Source organism: Struthio camelus, chromosome 13 (genome assembly GCF_040807025.1).
Source record: "Struthio camelus isolate bStrCam1 chromosome 13, bStrCam1.hap1, whole genome shotgun sequence".
Classification (NCBI taxonomy): Eukaryota; Metazoa; Chordata; class Aves; order Struthioniformes; family Struthionidae; genus Struthio; species Struthio camelus.
This window is the reverse complement of record NC_090954.1, coordinates 843,247-869,351: the sequence shown is the minus strand read 5'-3', so window position 1 is coordinate 869,351 and position 26,105 is coordinate 843,247. Positions and strand designations below refer to the sequence as shown.

The 26,105-nt window shown below is 38.7% G+C and overlaps 1 protein-coding gene across 3 annotated transcripts; it reads left to right on the top strand.

Annotated features, from left to right (window-relative positions):
- Positions 1-860: 860 nt before the first annotated feature.
- On the top strand, positions 861-26,105 carry RBM27 (RNA binding motif protein 27). Of its 3 annotated transcripts, none has more exons than XM_068959642.1 (21): positions 861-1,060; positions 4,110-4,228; positions 5,079-5,203; positions 6,833-6,924; positions 7,518-7,711; positions 8,472-8,732; positions 9,313-9,546; positions 11,161-11,295; positions 13,362-13,511; positions 15,392-15,539; positions 15,812-15,965; positions 17,045-17,308; positions 17,451-17,579; positions 18,460-18,582; positions 19,207-19,281; positions 19,388-19,552; positions 20,069-20,173; positions 20,294-20,485; positions 21,532-21,618; positions 22,076-22,186; positions 22,817-26,105. In XM_068959642.1, exons 1-21 carry the CDS (start codon positions 1,002-1,004, stop codon positions 22,901-22,903), a joined length of 3,009 nt encoding a protein of 1,002 aa, XP_068815743.1. In that variant the 5' UTR covers positions 861-1,001; the 3' UTR covers positions 22,904-26,105. The 3 variants fall into 3 exon arrangements, with proteins under 3 accessions (XP_068815743.1, XP_068815741.1, XP_068815742.1); XM_068959640.1 differs by having other exon boundaries at positions 868-1,060; positions 8,475-8,732; XM_068959641.1 differs by lacking the exon at positions 13,362-13,511 and having other exon boundaries at positions 868-1,060.

The following is a 26,105-nucleotide window of genomic DNA, read 5'->3' as shown; positions in this document are numbered from 1 at the left end:
GCGGCGCCCGACGGGAGCGGTAGTTCCCGGCCCGGCCCGGCCCGGCCGAGGCGCGGCCCTTCGGGCCCCACAAGCCCCAGGGCGGCCGCGGGGCCGGTGCGGCCCCAGGCGGAGGTGTCGGTGTCGGTGACGGCCGTGCGGCCCCTGGGACTCGGCGCCGCCGTTGCTCCCTCGGCCGGGGAAGCGCCGCCGCCGCCGCGGGCTCGCTTGGGTGGATGCTGACGGCAGCCGCGAGCGCCGCGGCCGGGCCGGGCCGGGCTGGGCTGAGCCAGGCCCGGTTTTGCCGGCGGTGTTTCCTCGCTCGTGCGCTCCCAGCTCGCGGGGGCGCGGGCACGCGTGGCTCTGAGCCCGGCTAAGGCCGCCCGCGCGTGGCCGGTCCCCGCGGGACACGGCGGTTGGGGCCGGGGCGCAGCGTCGGCCCCAGCTGTCTGTAGGGGCCCCGGCATGAAAGAGCTTTGAGCAGAGGCGCCCCCGCGAGCCGGGCTCGCCCGCCCCGCGGGGAGGTACACGTCATCACAGAGCAGCAGGCCCACTGCAGATGAGCTTTTCCCCGGTGGAAACGCTAAAGCGGAGGCTCCGGTCCGCCAGGCCGCACCCGCCCCGCCGCCAGGGGCGCCGCCGGCGGCCCGGGGCGGCGCCGCGGGGGCGCGGCCCCTTTAAGGGCCCCCCCCAACATGGCGCGCCGCCGTTCATGTGCTCGCTCGACCTAACCTGCTGCTGCTCCGCTGACCTTCGGGACGAGCGCCTCCGCGGCCGCGATTGGCTCGCCGCGCGGCAGCGCCGCCCTCCCATTGGTGAGCGGCGGGCGCCGTCCCGCCCCCCCCCGGCGGCGCCCAGCAAGCTGCGTTGCGGGCGGGTGGCGAGTTCCTGTAGTAGGCCTCGGCGGGGGGAGGGGGCCGGGGGCGAGTAACCGCCGCAGGGGCGCGGGCCGGGGGCGATGGTGGCCGGGCTGTAGGGCGCGGGCGGGCCGGAGCGGAGCGGAGCGGAGCACCGCGGCCACCATGATCATAGAGAACGTGGACGCCCTCAAGTCCTGGCTGGCCAAGTTACTGGAGCCGATGTGAGTGGGGGCGGGGGCGGCCCGGCCCGGCCTGGTGGGGGGGCGGCCCGGGCCCCTCTGTGAGGAGCGGGGACGCGGCGGGGGCCCCGCGGCCGGCAGCGGGCAGCCTTCCCCCCCCCCCCCGCCCCGTCAGCCCGCGGCCCTGCGCCCAGGCGCTGCCCGGCGATGCTGGAGCCGGCGGGCGCCGGGCCCAGGCGCGGAGCCCGGGCGGTGACTCGGCCGGTCGCCGGTGCCCTCGCCCCGCAGCGTCCCGGTGCAGCGGGGGCCCGCGCTCCCGGGCCCGGGGCACCTGCCGCCTCGGTCTCGGCGGGCGGCGCCTTCCCCGTCGCCGCGGGCAGCGCGGCCTCTGCTTGAAGGTGTCGTTTCTCGCTAGCTCTCGGCGCGACTCGGGTCTCCAGCTGCGCAGCGCGGGTTTGCAGCGCAGCCCTTAAAAACGGGCGGCGAGGGAGTTGATAAGAGTAGCTGGAACAGCTGAGTGCAAAGCCAAGAACGTTTGCCGGAGGAGGTGTCGGAATTCCCACTAAGCTGTTGGGGAGGGCTTTGGGAGGGTTGTTTCCTGATCTGGAGATTTTCTTTTTTCGTGATCAGTGCCGGGGGGAACAAACCATAGCTTATCCTGCGTGCTGACTTAACCTTCGTAGCATAGGTATGACTAGATACTTCGTGAACTTCGTCTGTAACAAGGGTCTTCTAAAGGAAGCAAATTTTTAACCAACTAGCAAGCTTTATAATTAATTATGCTGTGTGCCGTGTGCAATTGTAGAACATGTGTTTGCAGTGTGTGGTTAACTGCTTATGTTTCTACAAATGTTTGTTTAACTTATACTTCAAATATTATTTAGAATAGAACCACGCAATTACTGAGCATTAAGTAGCATGCTTCTAAAAATGTTTCATAATTTAAAATGTGTCATATTCATCACATTATGTTATTGTTTACATTGTTTACATTATTATATTATATTGTTCTTTTCACCGCATTACAAAATATCAAAGTAACAGCATCTAAAACTTGGCTTGATTTCTTATTACCAATGCATGGAGTAAGAAACCTGAAATACCATTTGAATATCTCATGCAATTTTCAGAGATACGTACCTTTTCAGAAGAAAGAGTTAAGCTAAAACTCTGAATTACACAAAGTCCCTGTCTTAAAATAGTCAAAACAAAACAACAACAAAAACCCACCGGAGGTGGGAGGGTGGATGGGGGGAGGTATGTTTTTGTTTGTTTTTAGCAACACAACGGGTCCCATGGTAGTCTTTCTTATCTGTTATGTTTTTGTGTTTTTCTTGTAGTGTGTGTTTGTTTGTTTTAAGACTAGGTCTCTGATCTTCAGTCAAATCCCTCTGAAAGTTTGCGTAGATTGGAGTGTAACTTTTGCTCCTTCACCTTCACTGCTCCTTCTAATTTGCCTTCTATCTTTCTCTCTAGCATCTGTTTGGTATCTGAGCTGAAGTACACAGTGTTGAGTTGGAGATTAGGGTTCATGACAGAGTCATAAAATTTTCTGGTGGATGCTGACTGTTTGGCATTAAGGAGGGAAAATATAAAACAGTCAAGTTGGAGAAGTGTGTACATCGTATGCATCTTCCTGTGATGTGATATAAATGCCTAGGAAAAATTAATATGAGGTGAAAGGAACGGAAAGAGTTAAACTAAAACCTCAATTTGAAATAAAGGACATGAGCCATTGCTTTATAACATATTTATTATAGTCTTCAGTTGCATGTGGGTACTAGCATAGACCATAGTAAGTACAGCTTATTTCTTTTCTGTGAAAGGACTGTAAAATCTTTAAATTTGTGATTTCTTTATAGTTAATTGCTATGTTTGACATGGTTTTCATCAGATGTTGGAAACAACTAAGCAAAATAATTTGGAGTAGAGCTACTTGATTTGCAGCTCATTGGAGATTTTTATTTTCTTTAACTAGTTGTCACGTGTATGACTTTTTTTTCTTTTTCACTTGAGATTATTTGGAGATCTATCCATTTTCATGCTATTTCTTTGTATTTCTACATTTAACATGCTTAATAATACAACATTCCCTCTTTAAATATTAGTATTCACAATTCTTTTAATCATCCGATTTTAGGGGGAGTCTTAACTACCATCTGGTAGCTCGTGTTTGTATCTTTTTCAATGAGTAGCAAAACAAAAAGCTATTGTTTAATAATGCTTTAACACTGTTAATCTAGTTCATAATTTGTGTGTTTTTCCAGTGGCTGAGTAATAGAATCTAAAGCAATATTTAATTTAAAGATTAGTAGTGGAGAATTGTTGAACAGAGTTGACTATCTTTGGTCTTCATGGAGTTAGGTAAGGGCTTAGATAGCAAGTAAAATGAATCTGTATTAATAATTACATCCCTTTAGGCCCTTTACCGGAGTTAAAAGGGTTTTTGTCAAATCTATAGACTTAGAAATCATTCTAGGGGAAGAAAAAACCCTAATATGTTAGGCGTAGTAGGTTAAGCTGTACAGAAAATATCTCTGTACATATTTAAAATATGCTTTGGGGATATATCTTTCCAAACTACATTTCATGGTAGTCCTGTTTTAATTAGCATATATAGTGTGATGTTTCCACTTTAAAAATAATTGTGTAGGGACTTTCCTGGTAGTTGCTCTGCTGTACTTGTAGAATCGTACTTGGTGGTGGTTGCTATGCTTAGAGTAAGTCAAGGAACAGTGGCATCTGCTCAAGTGCCCTAGAATAGGATTTTCTGTAAAAAGAAGAAAGGTAGTTCTTCATAAGTAAACCTGGGGAAGGAACAAAAGAAAGAGAGCGTTGTCAGGGGTGCGTGTGTGATGGGGGGTGTCCGAAGACGATTAGAATGTCTTGCTGTAGTTGAAAAAAATTGTTCCTGGCTCAGTCCCCGCCAGTGCAGCTGTATATGGTACTGGATGTCAGAAAAGCATCCAACACGTGTTGCCAGGTTTTCTTGAGCGGCTCTTCTGTTACAGTGATTCTCCAACAATGCTTTTGGCATACTTCAGCAGAATCAAGTTTTGTGATTGTGAGGAATGATTCTTTCTCTCAATAGATGTGATGCAGACCCCTCAGCCTTAGCCAACTATGTTGTGGCATTAGTCAAGAAAGACAAACCAGAGAAAGAGCTGAAAGCTTTCTGTGCTGATCAGCTGGATGTCTTTCTGCAAAAAGGTACTGTGCTATCCACTTCTTTATCATTTCAGTGTATTTCATGGGGCGGGGGGGAGGGGGATACACCACTGTTTCCTTCAAGATACTTCCTTTCCCCATAAATTTAGTATTTCTTACTGAATGTAAAGGAATGTGGATCTTTAAGACTTTTTTTAATCACAAGATGAAGGGATGAAGTTGTGTAGCTTTTTTTTTCCCCTCTCCCCTTCTCCAGTTGTAGAAAAGTCCTTTCAGAAAAGCCTCTCAAATGAAAACTCACACTTAAATTCATTTTTAAATGTCAGTCATGCTGCTAGAAGTTTCTGTGGCAGATGTTTGATAACTTTTGAAAACCCAACCTTTGTTGGCCTTCCAGGCATCTAGTGAGCTTCTCATTGCAATTCAATTCAAGTTATAGGTGTTAAGCTCTTGACATTCCAACCCTCAGCGGGCAAATTATTGTGTGTTCATTTGGGATCTAACGTGAAATTGACGAATAGTATTCTGTGAATGATACATTGTCCCATTAAAGTTGCTTTGTTTCTGCTAATTTTAGCTATTGGATAGCTATGAACTTGACCTTAAGTTTTGATCGCACTTGCTTCTTAAAAGATTTCAAATTTACAAATGTGTGATTGAAGGAAAAGTCTCTGTTTCTGTGAAATTTTTTTGTCTATGTAAACAACCTAAAATTCCACAAATGTAATTCCAGCTCCTTAAATGGACCTAATGTTCATTGGTTTAAGATGCTGCTGCTGTAACCAGTCCTTCCAGATGGCTTTCTTCAGGGACTTCTCTGGTGACCAATCAACTCCTAGTGATGAACTTAAATCAAGATGTAATGATGTTTTCTTGTGTTCTGTATCCCCAGAAACGTCAGGTTTTGTAGATAAACTCTTTGAAAGTCTGTACACAAAGAGTTACCTTCCTTCTCTTGAACCACCAAAAGCAGAAGCAAAGCCTGCAGGTCAGGAGAAAGAAGAAGTCAAGGAGGAGGTAACATTCATTTTTTTTCTGTCTACCTGCTTTCCCAAATTGGCCATCCTGTAACATTTGTGAGGCAAGATGTAAAAGCAAAACCCATTTTGTTGTGACGAGTGATCTTTATTGTTCTCTGTGCAGCTGAAGGAAAAGGGAAGATGACCAATCACGTGAAGAAAGTTTTAAAATCCTTTTGTAGAATTTGCCTTTGATTTAGGTTAATAGCGTTTGGAAATCCTGTTCAGATGTCCCTGGCCATGGGGGCTGGTAATGATTTGGAAGGGTTTAAGTGGTGGAGAAGAAGCAAAAGTATTCCAAAACTTTCCTTTTCCAATTCTGGATATTCTGTGAGGAATATAAATTATTTTAAATGTATTCTACAAGGCTTAAAATCAGTGAAGTATGCTGGCCTCTATATTTGGGAATAATTACTAAAAAAAATGGATGTAGTCTTCATTCGCCAGCAGTTCTTATTGACAAAATTAAAGTTGAGAAAAGCAAAGTAATGTGTCCATAATTATCTAAATATCTTTCTATATTGTGTAATTCCTACTGTCCTGTGTCTATGATGTATTTTTTCTTCTATATCCGTAATTTTCCAGGGGAAGAGGTCTCTTCTGTATGTGTTTATAGCATCCTAATGTATCAGCTTTGAGAGAGAGTTGCAGAAAAATTGCAATAGAAATAAACTTTCTTTCTCCTCATGTGCTCTGCTCACAGTTCACAAACATACTTTAGGCCAAATATGTGATTTAACTGCTATAGGAAAGATCTGGCTAAACTTAGATAAAGTCAAAGAGACTATAAGATATTCTAGTCCCTTTCCCTCATTCTGCAGATGTTTCTTATGCAGTATTAAAAGGAAACTCCTATTTGTTCTTTTTTTATAAATAAACCATAACAAATGTTGTTTAAGACAAGTACTCTGGGTATTCAGAGTTGTTCTTTTTATCTGTGAGCGTGAAATAAGACGAAGGAAAGATCTTGCTGGAGTGAGTTGTTCTGCCCATCTGTTAAGATTGGCTCATGGTCATGAAAGTGACAAATAACTGCAGATCAAAATCTGTAAGCCAATCAAAACAAAGCTGTACTATGTTGTATTGTGGAAAGCACAAGGAACATGATTCATTAGTTGATTTAAATAAAAGTTACTGTGTAATCTTTTCTTTCCTTTATGATGTCCTCTTTTTGTTTTTGAGGATGATATCCAGAACTACGATGACAATTTATTGAAATGGCTTTGGTGATGGAAGTTCATAATTTACAACTATTCAAGGCTCACTTTAGTAGTTTTCTGATCAGTTCTCAAAAGAATTATCAAAACTTATAACAAATTTTTTGGAATTATCTTCAATTGACTTAATCCTCTTGGAAGGGTGTTTTTTTGTTTTGTTTGTGGAGAGATGGCAGGAGAAAGATACCTAGCGCAGCTTTCTGGGATCAGGACGTTATAATGCCATTTGGACAACAGAGTCTAGAATAAACAATATTTTTAATATTTCTTAATAGAAATATTAAATACTAAAAATATTTTATTATCATCCCAGATGCTAATTGTGATTTAAACTAAATCTTGGTCTTATTTTCCTCATTTAAAAAAAAAAAGTGATGTTCATGCTTAACAGGTAGTTGTCTCTTAAACAGAATTTTCAAGAATCGCTTGAGGAAGAGCGAGATGGCAGGAAAAAGAAGCATTCTAGCCCACAGAGAAGCCGTGCAGATTCCAGTGAACAAAGGTTAGTAGTACTCTTGAACCAAGATCTTGGTATCTTCTCTATTTGTTGACTGTGCTCCTAGGTAGTAGTTCCATAAAAATGGCACTATTTTTCCCACTTTTCTCTGTCTACTGTGTATTTCCGTGTTTATCACATGTATGAGAACCATTGAGTATAAATTGGTCTCGGGGGGGGGGGGAGGGGAATCATGGTACTTCTCAAATGTGAATTCCTAGGGATGTCAGCAATTCCTAAAAGAAAAGCAGTGGATTTAGGTTTTTCTTTCTTTATGTGGTGGGATTTGTTTTTTTTTTTTTTTTTTTTGGGGGGGTGGCAGTGTTAACATCTGTTTTCAAAATTTGTTCTGTTCTTGTTTCCTATAATTTTTTCTCAAATTTCAGAATCTTCTTAATCCTCCCCTCTCTGGCCTCTGTGAATGAGCACTTCAGCGTTGAGATTTTGTATTTTTCTGTATAACTTGAGAATTCTTACGCAAATGTAATGTCACTCTCTAAGTTGGATGAGGAGGATGAGCAGTATCTTCACTTACTACAAACTTGTTTTAGAATTCGGTGTCTCTCCTCATAAACATGGTTTGTATGTATGTTTTCTAGAACCAGAGAAAAAAAGAGAGATGATGGAAAATGGAGGGACTATGACAGATACTATGACAGGAGTGACTCATACAGAGACAAGTCTGGATGGCGACGGGGCAGGAGTAAAAGTCGTAGTAAAAGCAGAGGGTTAAGTCGAAGTCGTAGCCGCAGTAGGGGTAGAAGCAAAGACCGTGATACAAACAGAAGTGTTGGTGAGTACCCAAGGTGTTACTGGAGGAGAACATCTGATGTCAGTGATGTGTGGTGATGAGTATAAGTTGCCTAGATTAGCAGGCTCTAGGTGTCCTTGAGTCGTTTGAGCAAATTTTGAGAATTTTGTGTTGCTGAAATTGTTAATTAAGGTGCTATTCTTCAGAGTAGAATAATTAAGGGGATTGTTTTCTTCTTTACTGGCCTCTTAATTTATTCACAGGTGTATACCAGTGGATATCTGTAGCTGATACTCTTTTGCTCTGTGTTTTGACAAAGCTATTGATTTTTCAAAGATGTGCTATTTTTTTTGCAAAATAGGGTTACTCTTTTTTTTTCTACTTTGTTACTATGTATTTTTAGAGAGGATTTCTTTGTAATTAAAGGCTGTTACCGTGTGATGTGCTGTTCTTTTAGGGCTAATTCGGAAAGCACTGGTGGAAAAAAACAGATTTTTTTGTCTTTTGCCCTTCCTCTCTCTTGTTTAAAAGAGAAAATTGTAATATAGGAAAGGACAAGGATCAGAGAAATTAATCTGCATTTGATGAAGAAAATGTTTCGATTTCTGAAGTAAAAACCCTGTTTTAGATTTAGTTCTTATGCCATTTGTAAGACTAAGCTTCAAGAACACTTTATTGCACGGAATATTTAAGCAAATGTTTCTATTGTTCTGTAGTATCTTTTTTAGGGCTCTGATATATGGAACAAAACATGAAGATTTACCTTTTTTCCTTTTTTTCCCTTTTTTTTTTTTTTTTTTAGCAGAGCATAGGGAGAGATCAAAATTCAAGAGTGAGAGAAATGATGTGGAAGGCTCGTATAATCCAGTTTCCTTGTCTCCCAGTAACTCTACTGAACAGTATTCGTCTGCACAATCTATTCCCAGTGCTGTTACTGTAATTGCTCCTGCTCACCATCTTGAAAACACAACAGAGAGCTGGTCAAATTATTATAACAATCATAGCACTCCCGGTTCATTTGGCAGAAACCCTCCTCCTAAAAGAAGATGTCGAGATTATGATGGTAAACTATCTTTTCCTTAGTCTTCAATTTCATATCTGGTTCTAAGTATGTTCTGTGGTTTACTTATTTTTCTTTAAATATTCACTAAATTTAGGCAGTAAGTCAAAATGCAGTAGCATATGGAGTATCTTGCATGTAAAAGTGCATGTATGACTTATATTTTACTTGGGAAAGAACTAATCTCGCTGGAAGCAGTTTACTTATAATCTGACAGTTCCTGGGTAAGAACATATGGAGTTTGTTCACAATTCCATATATGCCTTGGCAAATACTTCAACCACTGGCACGCCTGAAAAAGACTGCAGTACACGTGTTTAATGTAAAACAGATGATCCTTCTGCATGCTGCTTCCCCCCCACCCCCCCACCTTTGGCTTTTATTATGTATGTATGTTTGTATGCCTTTATGGAAGGTTATTCCAATTTGAATTTCAGTCTGAAACCTTGCCTGATAATGTAGCGTTGGATCAGCAGTTAGATGTTTGCTTTAGTAAGAAACTCCAGTAAAAACGAACATGATATGAATTATTGACAACTTACAATTTTTGTATAAAAATGTAATTAAATGTCTTGTTTCGCAGAGCGAGGGTTTTGCGTGCTTGGTGACCTTTGCCAGTTTGATCATGGAAATGATCCTTTAGTAGTAGATGAAGTTTCCTTGCCAAGTATGATTCCTTTTCCTCCACCACCTCCGGGCCTTCCTCCTCCTCCTGGTATGCTTCTGCCCCCTATGCCAGGTCCAGCTCGCAATATGAGGATGCCAGTTCCGCAGGCTCATCCGCAGGCACCACCTCCTGTTGTGCTTCCCGTACCGAGTAAGTTAAAATATTATTCTGCGTTATTTTATGTCACAAATGATCCAATGATGGCTCTTTCTGGAAAAGTTCTGTGTGCGTTCAAAGTAATGAGTTCCTCAAGTTTCTTTGCTAGTGCTGTGCTATTCAAAATATTACAAAAATAGTTCTGAAAAGTCAGCTCTTAAAATACAATATTCCTCATGCTCCAAATTAAATCGGATAGATACTGGGGGGGGAAGGATGGGAAAGATCTTTTGGATTATTTGACAGTCCTGTTGTTGTTGGGATTGATCCCTGTCAATGGGATTGATAGTTTTTCTTTTTTCTAACGCAAAAATGTTGAGATCTAATCTCCTGAAAGCACTAACGAATTTCCTTGTTCACGGTATGTTACCTGTGACTTTTTAGTAGCAAATACTTCATACATCTAAGACCTATTTTAGCTCGGCAATGTTCTCTGAGACTTTCTAGCCATTTTGTTGTCTCGTTACATCTTACAAAACTCTGAACTAATTCTGAATTAAATTCTTCAAAGAAAAATCTTAGAATATTGGATATGTGGTTACTCTGTTTCATTACTCTCTGTTCCAGTAGCTTAATATATGCTGCGACTGTTGCATGGAACAGCAGCTGCTATGGGCTCAGAAATAATTTTTCTATAGGATTAACTCTGAGCATCTATCTAGTAGATAAGCTTCTGATGAATATTTTTAGAAAGTAGTGGATGGATTAATTATGAAACATTAACAATGGGGAATATAGTTGTTATTTGTTTTCCTGATGAAAACAAAGGTCCTTCTGTTGAAACCACGCATGGCTGTAATTGATTCTGTGAAGGGCACCAGTGTATTATATCTGCCCTCACATGATTAATTTTATACCTGCATTTCTTTCCTTGAATTACTTTTACCACAAATTCTAATAGTAAAAGCTTAAAATGACTGAGATGGTAAATAATCCTTACTACCTCTAAAGAAGTTTTTCTAATTAACAGAAAAGCTTCCTTGAAACTTTGCATGAGCATTTTTGTGGGTAGTGAGCTGGCTTGCTATTAGGCAAACTAGTAGCGCTCTTCAATTGTAGTTATGTCTTAATAGACCGTGTGACATTACTCATTGTCCTTTTTTGACCGTATAATAACTAGGAGTGTATGTGTCATATGTGGTGCAAACGAAGCAAAAATAGCTGGACAGATTTCTTATCTGTGAAGGGTTTTTGCCCTGTAGTTCTTGTTTTAGAACTATAATCTAAATGTTGCCATGATGATCTCTTGCTCTGAGCAAGTCTTGATTTCCTACCCGAATGCCCACCCCACCCCACCCATGGCAGAGCTGAGGGAGGAGCTGCTTTAGCTAATGCAAGCTGTAACAATAATAAGCCTCTGGGGAAGAAAATATATTTTTATAGCTTAAAGCTTTGTCCTTTGCTTAATGCAAAGGTATTGTAGTCAGAGTAACTTACCTCAGTGAATATCCTCATCTATAGGAAACTTATTTTGACTGTAGAGAGATTATAAGAAATTCCAATCTTGGCCTTGCTCAAAGCAAGGCATAAAAATATTGCACTGAATTGTTTGCATGTTTGTCTGTGGAGTTATAAATCTTAGTGATCTATTCTGTGGTGTCATTGTAGGACCACCTCTAACACAGTCAAGTTTGATAAATAATCGTGACCAGCCTGGGACAAGTGCAGTGCCCAGTCTTGCACCCGTAGGAGCAAGACTACCTCCTCCTTTACCCCAGAACCTACTGTATACAGTATCAGAACGTAAGCAAATATCTTTTTTTTTTTTTTAAATCTTTTTGAGATATAAAGTTAAGTATTCTTCTGTTGATGTATGGTTAGAAATTATTTCTTTTATCTTCCTGCAGTACAAACAAATCTAAAAAGAAGTCTGATGGCTTTCCTTGTTGTCAGTGCATCATCTGCTGTTGCTGTGTAAAATGGCAGTAGTGTTCTGTCACTGTCTGAGGAAACATCATTTATAAAGAGATTCATTTTGATTTTGTATACTCAAAGCAATATGACTGGTTGGATAAGGAAGGGATCCCTTTATCTTGAAGTTATTTAGCAGAGTATTAGTAGGCAAGAGATGAATCTGCTAATCTAGTTGTTACTTAACTCTGTCTTTATTCCTTGGCTACTACTTCAGATGAGAGAGAGAGAGGGGGAAATTTATTCTTAGCTTTATGTCAAAATAGTCTCTACGTTCTTCGTATACATTAGTACTGTCTTTCTGTTTAGTTTTTTTTTTTTTTTTCCAGAATTGACTTGTTCTAGCTTTCTAACTAAAATAATCTGAATGGCTTCCAACAGAGATGTCCATCTTTCTTACACAGCTCAAATTTCCTACAAGTAATATTTTACGAGGGGGATGACAAAATACCTGAAGAATCCTAAATTGTTCAATTTAAATCCAAAAAAGCTTTATGTTTCCTTTGATAATGAAAGGAGTAATGGCATTTCCATGTTTTACATGAGCAAATAAGATTTTTTTTTTTTTTTTTTAATATTCCTGTCTGGTATTTTAGTGGGTTGTTTTGTTTCTACATAAATATTTTAGATTTTATTCCAAGGCGATCTTTAGTTTGATTCATGTCATTTTCTTTGTGACTTGCATGCTTTTCAGAACTTCAGTTGTTCAATATCTTGTTAGAATCTTTGTTCCATTGTCTCCAAACACTATCAGGCGATGTTATCTGATTCTTTCAGCTTCAGAACTTCTTTTAATGGTTGATTCTGTCTGCCTTAACTCACAGGGCATCGTTGACTTCATAATTCTGTTCTCCAAAACCACTTTGGAGGTTTTCATGTCATATTCTTATGCAGTTTCAGTAACAATTGCTGATTGCTCTCTCGAAATCATAAGCAGAATCTTGGAGGAGGAACCTTATGCAAGGCTAATGAAAGTTCTTGGCAGAAACTGAAGCTAAAATGCAAGATAAAACATCATTATTGCAGTTCTGAGGGATCTATTTTTAATTGTAGAGAGTCTTCATCGCTGCTTTGGAATAAAGAAGCTGATGTTTAGAATGCTTCAAGTCTGCAGAGTCACCCTGTATAGGTGTCCACTGATGTTCTAGGATGTATGTATTGTGTTTCTGTAAAGGCTTTTCGTAGATTTTATTCATTTTAGTTCTTGTATTGCTTTTCCTTTTTATGCTTGGAAGAATGAGTCTCATCCTTGATTTGGCCCTTGGGCTGGAGGAACAATATGAGTCAATTTTGTCATCTTGTGTTCTCACATCATTACCCCTTTTGATTAAAATAATCATTGGTACCTTACTAGAGCTAGGCAGCTAGTCTCGCTCTTAGATGAATTGAGAGAATTTAGTAGGTAAGTATTGGTCAAGTTATCTGATTTCTCAGCTTGCTTTGATGGAATTATTTAAGCACTTTCTTCCCCAAAAGTCCTTTTCTGAAAGAGACTAGACTATCGGTCAACAAAGATTGAAGATTTCTTTGCATCTTAGGCCCTAGAGAATAGATGCTCAAACTGAATCTTTTGTTGTGCCCCTTGAAACACTGTCAGGTGTAGTGAGGTTGTCATACAGACACCTCATTCATTTTTCAGGCAGTTCATCAGCAGTATTCCGTTATGGTTACCTGTGCACTTTTGACAAAGAGTAAAAACCAGATTAAAAGAGAGTATGTCCAAATGGACTTGAGCATAAAGGGTTTTAAATGGCTGCGCACATTGGCTGTACAACCTCTTTTCTCTTCATCCAGAACAACTTCCGATTTTTGGACATCATGTATTTCCCTAAAGGAAAGTTAACCCAGAGTCTTAAAATCATTTGAAAAATCCTTTCATTTCTCTCCTTTTTTTATAGATACATATGAGCCAGATGGCTATAACCCTGAAGCTCCTAGTATTACCAGTGCTGGTAGATCTCAATATCGACAGTTCTTTACAAGAGCACAAACGCAGCGTCCAAATCTAATTGGCCTAACATCTGGGGAGATGGATACAAATCCGAGAGGTAGGAAGGGTTTCTAGTCATTGCTGTTGCTATTTTTGTCCAAGACGTCAACACTTATTTCTCCCTTTTTCAGACTGAAAGCAATAGTTTTTCTCACTGATCTAATATTTCAAAGCAACTTTCAGACATCTCTACTTTTTAAAAAGAAATGGTAATATGACTGTATTGAAGTCAAAGCAGCCTTATTGATTAAAAACAACTGCTTGCCTGGGAATACTACAGGGGTTTTCTGTTTTTGTCTTTTGTTTTGGTTTGGCTTTTTCTCTTTAACCTAGCAAGGCACTTGCTGGATGCCTCAGAAAAACCAAGTGGTGCAAAAAGATGTCAGTATAGTCTGAAGACTGCTTTAATTTGCTACAGGTATATTTAGGAGCTGGGGCACAGAGGTGATGATCCACAGCACTTGCCTCAGCTGTTGTGATGGCAGTGATGAGAAAACTATCATGGCTAGCGTTTATGCTTGATAGTCTGACTTTTTGTCAGCTACTTGTTATCTTAAAATGACTATTGCAGATAGAATTCTAATTTCCCTAGCCCATGGAAATCTTAGTCTGCATTTAAGTAATTCTGGATCATTGACTGGATGAAAGTTTATGTAGTCTCTTAATGGCTACATGTGTAAAATGTCTTGTAGGGATCAAAACAAGTTAAGGCTTTTTAAAGAGACTTTTGTTCTGTTAGCGTAGATTTCTTTCTCCTTCCTGCCTCCCCCCACCATCCTTAAAGATAAAATTGTTAAAATTCAGTTACGCTCCGATACGCAGTTTCTGTTACGCTCCGATGCGTCTTACTTAGCAGATAAGAAAGACTTTTTTTTTTCCCCCCACAACATTTCCTTCCAGTGGCTCATCCTATATAGAACACAGTTAAGTATTGCTGCGGAAATTGTTGTTGCTGTTTTCATCTTAATGAGTTGTAACATCATAAAGGCAGGATTGGGGCTTTATCACTGGCCCTCAGATTCTCTCTAAGAACCCATTGCAATTATAAGGCTAGGGTGGGTGTTTGATGGCACTTCAGACAACTTGTTTCACTGTCTTTGTTTATGATGTGAAAGGTTTATTCTAAAATCATCCTCTGAAGTAAAACTGAAACTATTTCCCTGTTAATACTTAGTCTTTGTTCTCATGTAATCAGCAGAGCTCTAGCATATATAAAAGCCACAGAAAATTGATTTACAACTCAGACTTCTTTTTAGGAGCTGGATATTTGGCATACACAGGAGACTAACAGCAATAGCATCGTTTTAAACAGGTTGTAAATAAATACTTGGCAAATTGTGGTCTGATGCTTCAGCTTTATAATTGTAGACGATCGTTCAAGCTTTTGAGTGACAGATCTAATGTCTCTGAGAACATAATGTCATGCCATAGCTGTGCTTAACTAACAGCTTGCTACTGTTGAAAACTGGATGGAGGGGTGGAAAGGGGTAGTAGTGGGAGGAAGAGGGTTTTGCTTGTCTTTCATTTTCAAGGGGTAATACAGGGAAAAGTGGATTGTTTATTCAGCTCATGCCATACTGTGGAACTCTAACCTGGGATCCTAGTCTTGTTTTCTTTTTCTTTTTTCGTCTGCAGAACCTGAACTTTCTGTACCTGAAAGATGAAGTTTTAGCTTAGTTTCTTCAGGTTGATATTAAACTTTAAAAGGTCAAAATCTGGTCTGTAATGGGTGGACTAGATGTTTATTGTCCACAAATTGATTAGTTAGACTAGTAGGTGATCTCTGAAGCAGTTTCATAAACAGAACTGAGCAACTTGATAGCATCTTCCTAACTTTTATGTTTTTAACTTTATTCTATTTTGCTGTTTAAATTGAAGCTTTTTGGATGCCTCCACTGAGGTATGGTAAATAATGTGGGCTTTTTTCTTTTTCTTTAGCTGCCAATATTATCATCCAGACTGAACCTCCCATTCCCATTACAAATAACAGCAGCAATGTAACTAGAGTCGTGCTTGAACCAGACAGCAGGAAAAGATCTCCAAGTAGTATGGAATGTCCACCATTAAAGAAACCTTGGATGGGAAAGTAAGAATTAAAAAATGCAGTTGACTAATAGGAATGTATTCTATTGTTGTTCATTCTGTGAATATAGCTATTCACTAGTTCCTGTAATCTGAGCTGGCTGGGTCAGGCAGTCTCTGTGTCCAAATAATTGTAAATGTTGGGGGGGTTTATCTCTTTTTGTGTTAAGCTTCCGAGTTTATTCTTTTTATGAGAAAATAAATATATGTAATAATTGCTGACTTAGATGTACATACGTCTCTCTAAATTACTGTCTTGCTCTCATTTTTTTCTAGGCAAGCCAATAACAACCAGAATAAACCAGGATTTTTGAAAAAGAATCAATATACTAATACAAAATTAGAAGTACGAAAAATTCCACCAGAACTGAACAACATTACACAGCTCAATGAACATTTCAGTAAATTTGGAACTATTGTAAACATTCAGGTAAAAAGCAAAGTTCAGTTTTGTGTCTATATGTGGGGTTTTATTTCCCTTGAAACCTTAAATACTGTCTTACCTAACCTATCTTGCTGGAGAAATTTTTGGCATAGGCTAACTAGGAGAGTAGGTAACCAAATTAAAAGAAACCTTGCCTTGGTCCGCTCTGTATTATCATCTTCATTCTGTAAAAATATATGTTGGTTTCTGCCTTCACGATTTCTTGTTAAACTTGAAAGGATTGCAGGTTAAACAGTGCATCTAAAATATGTCCGGTCATTGAGCAGCTTGGGTGGGTTTTTTTTCTTTTTTTTTCTTTTTTTTTCTTTTTAAAGAAATCTGACAATTTCTTTCTTGTATTATGATCCTACAGTATTTCTTAATCAGGATTTTTTCAAAGATGCTACAAGAGAATCTTTATGCATCAGTTTACTACCCCTTTGTATCACAAAAGTGGTTCCAGTTTAGTGATGCACCTTGCATTATAAGAAGTAGAAAAGCACTATATAAGCAGAACATGGGTAGTTAACATAGTTAAAGTAGTATTTAATTTCCATTTATTTGTTAGAGGAATGAGTGACCTCTTAAGTCCTTAGTTAGGGGTCTGAATAAGAGAGGCATCTGTGAAACCTCCCTACTTCTTGAGCTGGCAATTTTGTCTTAGCCCAAATGATAATGCAGTGCTTTCTGCATCTTGATAGTGAAGTAACACATTTAAACATGATACCTCAATCATATTGCACTAGGATGTCCAAGGTATGTTTTTATTTCTGCGATGATTAATTTTAGAGAAAAGTAGTCTTATTCATGACAATTAGATAACGCTTCTTTGAAAACGTGGTGAACCTCTGCATTGCACGTCCTTAGCCTTTTACTGCATACAGACTTTGCTGTAATTAGTATGTAACGCTTGTCAAAACGTACTTGACTTTAGTAACATAGAACGTGTCACCTTTATGTTAAGTTGTGAATAGTACTGAATATCTAATTCTTTCTGATGGCAGATTATTTGTAGGTTGATTTGCTACAGGTTCAGATGTTTTCTTTCTTGAGAAATAATGTATTACAATCAATTTGTGTTCTAGGTTGCTTTCCAGAATGATCCTGAAGCTGCTTTAATTCAGTACTTAACTAACGATGAGGCTAGGAAGGCGATTTCCAGCACAGAGGCAGTTTTGAACAATCGGTTTATAAGGGTGCTGTGGCATAGAGAAAATGAACAGCAGCCCCCCTTGCTGCAGCAACAGCAGCAGCAGCCACCCTCACAGTCTCTTCATCATCAACTTCACCTTCAGCAGCAAGGCCTGACCACGACTCCAGCTGTAACAATGCATAGCAATATGTCAAAGGTATTGTGCTGTTGTTCCTAGTATGATGGCTGTCGTCTTTAAATCAGTGGTAGAGCATTGAAGGCTATCAGCGTCTGAGTGACTACTGCTTCAAAAATGCAGAGCGTATAATCTTTTCCTTTTAATATCAATTGATACATAGGTGATGAATAAACCACTGGCATCTGGTGCCTATGTCCTTAATAAAGTCCCAGTGAAACGCCGCCTTGGAGCAGCAGGTGGAAACCAGCCTGATTTAAGCCAATCGGGGGCTGTTGTAGAGGATTCTCAGGTATGTGTGTAAAAGCTGACCATCTTGACCATCTTCATACTTCTGCTTAAAGCTTTGACTAGTTGGCTAAAGGAGGTAACCAGTAAATAGCACTTGCAAGTTCTCTCTCCAGTTGGTTCTGTTTATTTTCACTAATGTTCTCTGTGACTAGGGTCAGTCACTTCCTGGTTTCATCAGCCGCTTATATAAAATGGGGATGATGACTTCAGAAACAAAGTATTGGGAGGGGCAGTGCTTCCTTGTAAACCAATTTAATAGCTTATATGTGGTGTCAGCTCTCTGTTGATGAATCTCACTGCTTTTCCCAGGAGTGATTTTTGGAGCTTATACTGTGCTTTAACAATAGTACTGGCAACTTATAAAATACTTCTGCGTAGAGCTCAAGCTGATATAGTTTGATTTGCACTGATATCATGGTGCAGCATGCGTTCTAACAACAAAAAAGTACTCCCTTGTGAGAAAGGAGGCATGTATTTCCAAGAGTTGCAACTGTTGCCACCTTATTTCTTTTTGAAATGCATGATCAGAAAGTGTGGTGTTAGACTGTGACTACCAAGCTGAGTATAGTGCAGAAGCAAAAGATCAGCTTCAGCAGTACTTCTAGTGGATATCAGGATACAGGGAGAGTTTTGGGTGAAGGGAAAAAAGCATCTCTTGCACAAAGCCTTTTCAGCAAATGCTTAAGCTTATTGCTTCCAGGCAATTTGACTGCCAAACTGGTGCTTTATGCGTGTATTCTAATTCATTGGCATATCTTTCTCATCACACAGATCTGGAAGTATGTGTTCATGTTTAACTGAGTTCATTACTCCAAAAGTTGTTGGTAGTATATTGCGTTCGTTTTAAACTGTTATATTTTTGCTTGTTTTTACTATTTCAGTCATTTCCTACTTCTACAAGCCACTCAAAAATGGTTTACAGTTCTTCAAACTTAAAAACATGTATGAAGCCTGGTGCAGGGTCTAAACCTCATGATGTGCAAGAAGCTCTTAAAAAAAAGCAGGTACTTTGCTATATGTTGTTTGACCGAAAGTGTAACAGTCAAAAGTATTTTATAAAGAAAGAATTGATAGGCAACTTAAACCTCAAATATTCCTGTATAACTTTCTACGCTTGGCCAACATAGCCCCATAACTATGAATAAAAACTATTTTGCAAAGATAGCATTTGGGCATTTCTCTGATTTTAATCTCTGCAGGTATGAGACAGGACAATGTAGGATAATGTTTCTTCAAAGGGTGTCTGAACTGGGCAAAAATTTAGTTGAGTATACTACAGCGGGAAGTTGGCAACTTTTCATTGTTGTTTTCCGTATGAAGTCTACTTTATCAGTTGGCAGTCTAGTTGTTGTCATTATGGCCTTCATTTTTATAGCTTGAAGAAGAAAATGTATATTATGCACACGCGCATACAATGCTAGTTTGCTTTTTACTGACCTATCATGCCTGTATTAAGGTAATAGTGACAAAAAGGTAGTCTGCCTACTGCAGTACTACCTCTCTCTGCAACTTCTGCATGGTGCAAACTGATGTTTTAAATCCTTAGTGGAGTATAAATGTGATCGAATGTGTACCTTTTAATTATGAGAAGGATGTTTGCTGTTTGAATGAATTTCCTTCTCATTCAGGAGGCAATGAAACTCCAACAAGACATGAGGAAAAAGAAGCAGGAGATGTTAGAAAAACAAATAGAATGCCAGAAGGTAGGTCTGGAGTGTGTTCCAGTAAATATATCCTGATTTTGGCAGATACCTATCTGTTCGGGGATGTTTTTGTTGGAATTTTATATTCTCTTTTTCTAATACACAGATGTTGATATCCAAGCTGGAGAAAAACAAGGCCATGAAGCCAGAAGAGAGAGCAGAAATAATGAAGACCTTAAAAGAACTAGCAGGAAAAATATCTCAATTAAAGGATGAATTAAAAACTTCATCTACATCCTCTACCCCATCAAAACTAAAGTCCAAGACAGAGGTATTTATTGTGCAATACACTAGCCTGTCTGGTTTCTGTAGCCATTTCTAATGTTATGCCATAAAAATGCAGCAACATTAGACCAAAATACTTCCAAGCAGTATTTTGAGTTTGTTGAGAGTGATACCTATGGAGAGTGATACCTATGGATAAGCAAGCTGTGGTTTGAAGGAATTCAGGTGACCTAGCTTTGCATATAGCTCATTCAAATTCCTGTCACAGTTCTGAAGAGGAGAAATATGGGTCCTTCAAATTGGACCCAGGTTTGTTCTTGTTTTGGCTTCGTGGGGTGGGGTGCCTGCATATGCTCGTTCTCATGCTCTCTCCCCCTCTTTTAATAAAAATTAAAAAAAAAAGAAGTATGAACAGCTTAATTTAGAGAAAAGTACGGTATGGTGATCTAACTATATAATTTACATAAGTTTATTGCTGAAGAAGTGGAATAAAACATTAAAAGCACACATTAATGTTCTGCTTTTCCTCCCCGTTTTCTATCTCTACACCTTTTCCTGTAAGGCACAAAAGGAACTTTTAGATGCAGAACTGGACTTTCATAAGAGACTCTCTTCTGGAGAAGACACAACTGAATTGCGGAAAAAGCTAAATCAGTTACAAGTAGAGGTGAATTTGAGTGGATTGATGCTCTTGAAATATTTATGCTATGTTTGTTTGTTTTGGGGTTTTTTTAAATCCTTTTAAACAGAGGATAGCTTTATAAATCATTTGACTACTTTTAAACAGGCTGCCCGTTTAGGCATCTTACCTGTTGGTCGAGGAAAGGCAATGCCTGTCCAAGGAAGAGGACGAGGACGGGGTCGTGGTGGGAGAGGAAGGGGCGTGTTGAATCATATGGTGGTGGATCATCGTCCCAAAGCACTAACAGTTGGAGGCTTCATTGAAGAGGAAAAAGATGAATTGTTACAGCACTTCTCTGTAAGTATGAGATCACGTTAAAGAGAAATTTGCCTGCACTATAGAATAAATAGGTAGCAGATATTATGCATATGTGCTTACTTGCAAAGAGAGCCATGTAAAGAACTTCATAAATAAATGCTTTTCCTTTCCAAAATCTTGAGGCTGCAAGGCTTTATGTTCTCTTAGTGCGAACAAATCAGGTGATCTTATCCTGAATTCATGGAACAGGCTATGGATAAGCAAACAGTTTCAAGAGCTATCAGGGGTGTCAATGTATGTCTCTTTATAGCTGCTTAACGGTAGTTGTCCAGTGCATTTTTTTTTAATGGGTAAAGCTTTAAAACATGTCTGAAGGATGAAAAATACCTATCAGCCTCTTTCTGTTTACAAATCATTGTCCCTAGTAGGTGTTCATAGCCATTTATTTCATGTCTCTTGAGCTCAAGAAGCAAAGTACAACTTTGCAAAACAAGACATTGCTTTTCAAAAAAGTTACATTTGTTTACAAACTCATGTTACAGCATTCAGATTGTCCACTAGTGTGCAGAATGTGTTAGCGTCAAGCTAGTTAGCTTTTCAAGGAGATCATCAGATTCCTTGTAGATAGACACAACATGGAATCTAACCTTGATCAAATTAGTTTGTGATGTTCCTGGATACTCTCTGCAAAGCAAGTGACTGAGCTGGCAAAACTAATTTTGTAGAATCCTTCTTGTGAGAGCTGGTTACAGAAAGGCAGTACAGCTCTAGAGAGAAACAAGTAGTTTGATAGCTTGCTTAGTTAAATTTTGACTGGAAACACAGAACTTCCCAGTTCTGCGCACAGTAAGGCAAGCTTTGCACCTTCTTGTCCAAACAAACAGGTACAAATGCTGTGTTGTTGCCAGATGATGCAGCTGAGATTTCTTTGGGTGTCTTCTCTGTCCAAAAAAAAAAAAAAAAAAAAAAAAAAAGGAAAAAGTTTCAATAGGTCTGTGGTGGTACAGTACATTGCCATTGTAGCACCTGATGGTCGTATTTCTGGAGGAAAATATAACAGCTATTCCTAATGATTTCTCTCATAGAAATTTGGAGATATTGAAGACCTTCAAGAAGAGGATTCCCCACTAAGTGTTGTTCTAACTTTTAAATCTCGCTCAGAAGCTGAGAATGTAAGTAGATTAATGAATGTTTTTGTGGTTCTAAAATAAGAATACTGTATTTACTTGTGACTGTCTTATCTTTTCAAACGTAGCAGGCTTTGAGCCAACCAGGTTGAATTAGATAGTGTGGGTATTTGTTGCTATTACATATAGTGTAACTGAAGGACGAAAATACTCTGCATTTGACTAGAGGCCTTTTTCTGATAAAGATTCAATATGATGATCAATTTGAAGCTCCGCTAATCTTTTCAGAATGCTAGTAGTTGAGAGTTATTTAATAGATTCAGGTTTGTGTGAAGTTGCGCTCAGAATGACCGTGTTGGATGATTGTGATACATGTTTGAGTATTCATACATGCGCAACTGCAGTGATTGATGTTCATTGGATCTGGCTCATTTTTCTTGATCTTAAAAATACTTTACTTAATTCTCTTTTTGAAAATACGTTCATTTAAAATACAATCTAGGCTGCTAACCAAGGATCCCGGTTCAAAGATCGAAGGCTACAAATATCATGGTACAAACCTAAGGTACCCTCTGTGTCCACAGAAATTGAGGAAGAGGAGTCTAAAGAAGAGGTATGAAAGCATGTTAATAAACGACTTGCTCTGAGCAAATTAGTAGCTAAAAGCTTTTTTGGGGGGATGCCTTTTTCTATTTACTGAAGAAATTTATTAAAGATACATTTCTACAAGTTAGAAACTTAATTTTTTTCTGACCTTTTTTAAAAATGTGGAAAATGTACCTGACTATTCAAAAATAATATCCCACTCCTGAAAACTTAGTTTTGTAAGCCACCAGAAAATAAACCTCACAATCTCTATATGCAGGCTGTGTGAAGCTTTTTATTTTGCAGTATTGATGCTGCAATGTAGGATAAGCTATGTATCCTCTGTATTATATGACCACTTTAAGACCAAGAGATGTTTTTCTACCTAGCTGATTTTAACAGAAAGCTGTTATTTCAGAGAACTTGTCTGGTTCTTAGCTGCTGCTTGCTTTGAAGTTTGGCTCTCATTCCCCCTCTTGATGTGTGAGGGTACTGTTCATTACTTAAAATTTGTTGAATGTAATTTTGTGCATTTCAGTGAGACTTACTGAAAACAAGAACCTGCTGTAAGGTACAACTGGTGCTTTCTTGCATGACAGGTTTCCTGGGATACAGAGGAGAACTACTTTGTTTAAAACCATATTCTTTCTTTATCTAGGAAACTGAAACCTCAGATTTATTTTTGCACGAAGACGATGATGACGATGACGAAGATGAGGATGAATCCCGTTCTTGGAGAAGATGAAACTTGATGTTGGAAATGTATAATTTTAGGAATATAGTTCAAGCTACATCTTTTAAACATTTATTTAAGAAAGTTAATGAGCCAAAAAAAGCTTTACTTTCTTTTCAAACCACAAGATTTAAAGTGAGCAAAGTTTGTTATAGAAACATTTCAGAGATAGAGCTGTGATACTAAGTTAGCCAAAGGCCCAGTAACTTTTTACAGAATTATTGAGCTCACTGGAGGTGGTGATTTTTCTATTTAAGAAGGATAAAAAGAGAAAGAGAAAACAAAATTAGTATTTTCTTGTCCTCTTTTTGTGTCGCCTGTATTACCTTGTTTTGGGTTTTTATAATGTGATTAATTTGTTAGTTTATAATTGAAAAGATGTTACAGGTTTTATTTAGCAATATTATAGGGTTGGGGGAAATACACACCAATTTCCATTAAATGTTATAAAAGAAAAAATTGCCTCATTCACTAATTGAAAAACAGTAGCATTTTATTTCATATGTAATCATTTATTGTAGAAAGTACTTGTGGCTAAGTTCACAAATCATTTATTTTGCAATGTTTGGAGGCCGCACAATTTCTATTCCACTGCTTTTTGTGAGAGGCGTTGGAAAAACAAATTTGGCTAGGTATTAGTGTAATATTATCTAGCTATAGTTCACTCTGTTTCTTCAAATCCTGCTTCACAGAAAACATCAACAAGGAACAGATTTGAGTAAATTATCAATCAGTATTGATTTCTCTCGTTTCAGTGCAAGGTTTAAAATTAGAGCTAAGCTGTTCACATATTATATTTTGGTATTAGTGAACACAAATGTAATGAATTTCATACTTCTCGAAAAGGATTGCCATGCACGCACACACACCCCAGCCATTAGTTCTTCCTCCTCTCCCTTTTACCAAGCTTTTCACTTTTATTTATGTTCAAGCTAAATCCATGAAGCGTTCAGAGCAAGTTGGTTTTTGGCCAACAGGCTGTCAGTGTCCTACTCAAAGACTTGCATTAAAGCAGCACTTTAACTGATGAGTCTTCAGAGTAGTGTTTGGACTTGTTTTATTTATCTTCGAGTATAATTTTGTTTAGACCCATTTAAGATGAACACCGTTACATTCTCAGTTGCCTTATCTTGGTACCACTTTAACCAACACCCACTCACCAAAAATTGTGTGTATTGTGATAGAAATGAGAATAACAAGTTTAGATACTTGAGCCATATATCTTAACTGTTACATGGCTCTTACAGTTCGTGAGTAGAGGTATTATGTAGTAAGCATTTCCTTGACTCTGTGCATTTGTACCGTACACTTTTCAGTACATTTTTATGTATGTTTCTATACAAAATAAACTGAATGTCGGTGCAAAAATGCTCTTCTCTTTTGAATAATTAGTTTATCAGGTTATTTGCCAGGTAGTTCCTGACTGAATATAAATATACATCAAGACCTTTAAATTAGAATGGCTCTGAACTTAGCTAGTAAAATGAAGCTGAGCATGCCTTTGGGTTAACAGTTCCCCTAACTTCATACACCACCACAGCAAATGGATAGTGAAAAGCCAGAACAGTATAATTTTGCATTTCCTTGTTAGTGGAAGGGAATATCTCTTTCAGTATTCTTTCTCTTCATGTTAGAATCTCACCTCTCCATATAATTATGACTTTCTTGCTAATGTTGAGGCTAAATTACCTATATGAAGAAACAAGGGAAAAACAGTCCTAGAAATATCTTGCTTTTCTCCCATCATCTCTAATGTTTTTCTTAATGTCTGTGGCTCAGTCAGTGTAAATTTTGAAAAATCTATTGCAGCAAACATTTGAGTCCTGACAGTTTAAAAAAAATAAAAAAAAGAGGGAACAAAGGATTTATATATTTTTTTGTACAGAGGTTTTTCTTAAACTGTATAATTTTGTAAATATTTTCCTTTTTGTGTACTAAAACTACCAGCGTATAGATTTCAATAAGAATTGTTGTATTTTTGTATTTGGAGACTGAAGATTACAGTGAATGAATGAAGCTGTAAGGAAAAATTGCAGTAGCCTTTGACACACTTAGACTGGGATTCCTTTTCATATGGTTTTAGCTCTAAAATGACGCTTGATTGGCACACTGTATTCAGGAACACTTTTGCCCTTGCTCAAACATGCTGGCTTTTCAAGTTGGGCAAGACAGGAGGGAAGCAAGTGAGCAAGTGCGGTAGCTTTATTTAATGAATTTTGGAGAGCTCTCTTTTTTTTTTTTGTTTTTTTGTTTGCTTTAGAGTATACATTGGCAGGCTTACCTAAATCCTCAAGTGACATCCTAAACATGATTTCTAAACGCTGAGGCGCAAAAATGAGTTGTGCCTCTGAACTTAGCTTGTGTATTGAAAGCATGCTATTATATTATTGGGAGTTTAAGTGATGGGTAGTATAGTAGTAGCTGACTTCTGGTGTGTAAGGAGTAGGAAAGCTGCTTGAATGTGACCTTCATTTTGCCAAAGCTTATGGATCTCCCTGTATTTTAGGGTGTACTAGGCTATATTAAACTTTATTTTTTAATAGGTGACATGACAGTACAGCATATTTTATTTTTTATGGTAACATTTTATTGTGAAATTAATGTGTACTTTCAGAGTTAATTAGACAAAATTCATAATCACTGATATAATTTACATGCACCAGCCAGCATATTTACAGGATATGTAAAATAAGATGTTACCAATCTAAGCTTCATTTATAAACACTGAGAGAGTATATGATAAAAGGGGAAAGTAACTATTATGAAGAGTTATCCATCATCTCCTTTTTATTGTTGAATTAAGCTAAGCAAAACAAAACAAAAACCCAAGATTTGAAAAGATAAATCTGAAAACACTTGCCTGCTTATGCTGAAAACGTGACAACTTTTTTTTTTTTTTAACAAAATCATGTGAAAAGGAATAAAGTTCCTCTTGGTGTATAGTAAACTTGTACTATAGTTTTTACAAAATTGTGAACTTGTGTAATAGTATAATAGGAGATATTGTTGAATTTCTAACTGTTTATACATTTAAATTCATATATGTAATGTTTGTTTTATTGATTACAATCTGAATTTCTAAGATGCATGTTGACTTTTTGCAATAAAGATATACTATGGAATGGTTCAAGATTTAGAAAACACAAAGAAAATTCTAACTTAAAAAAAAAATAAATTGGACTGGAGAACCATCCAAAAAAAATACAACTATCAC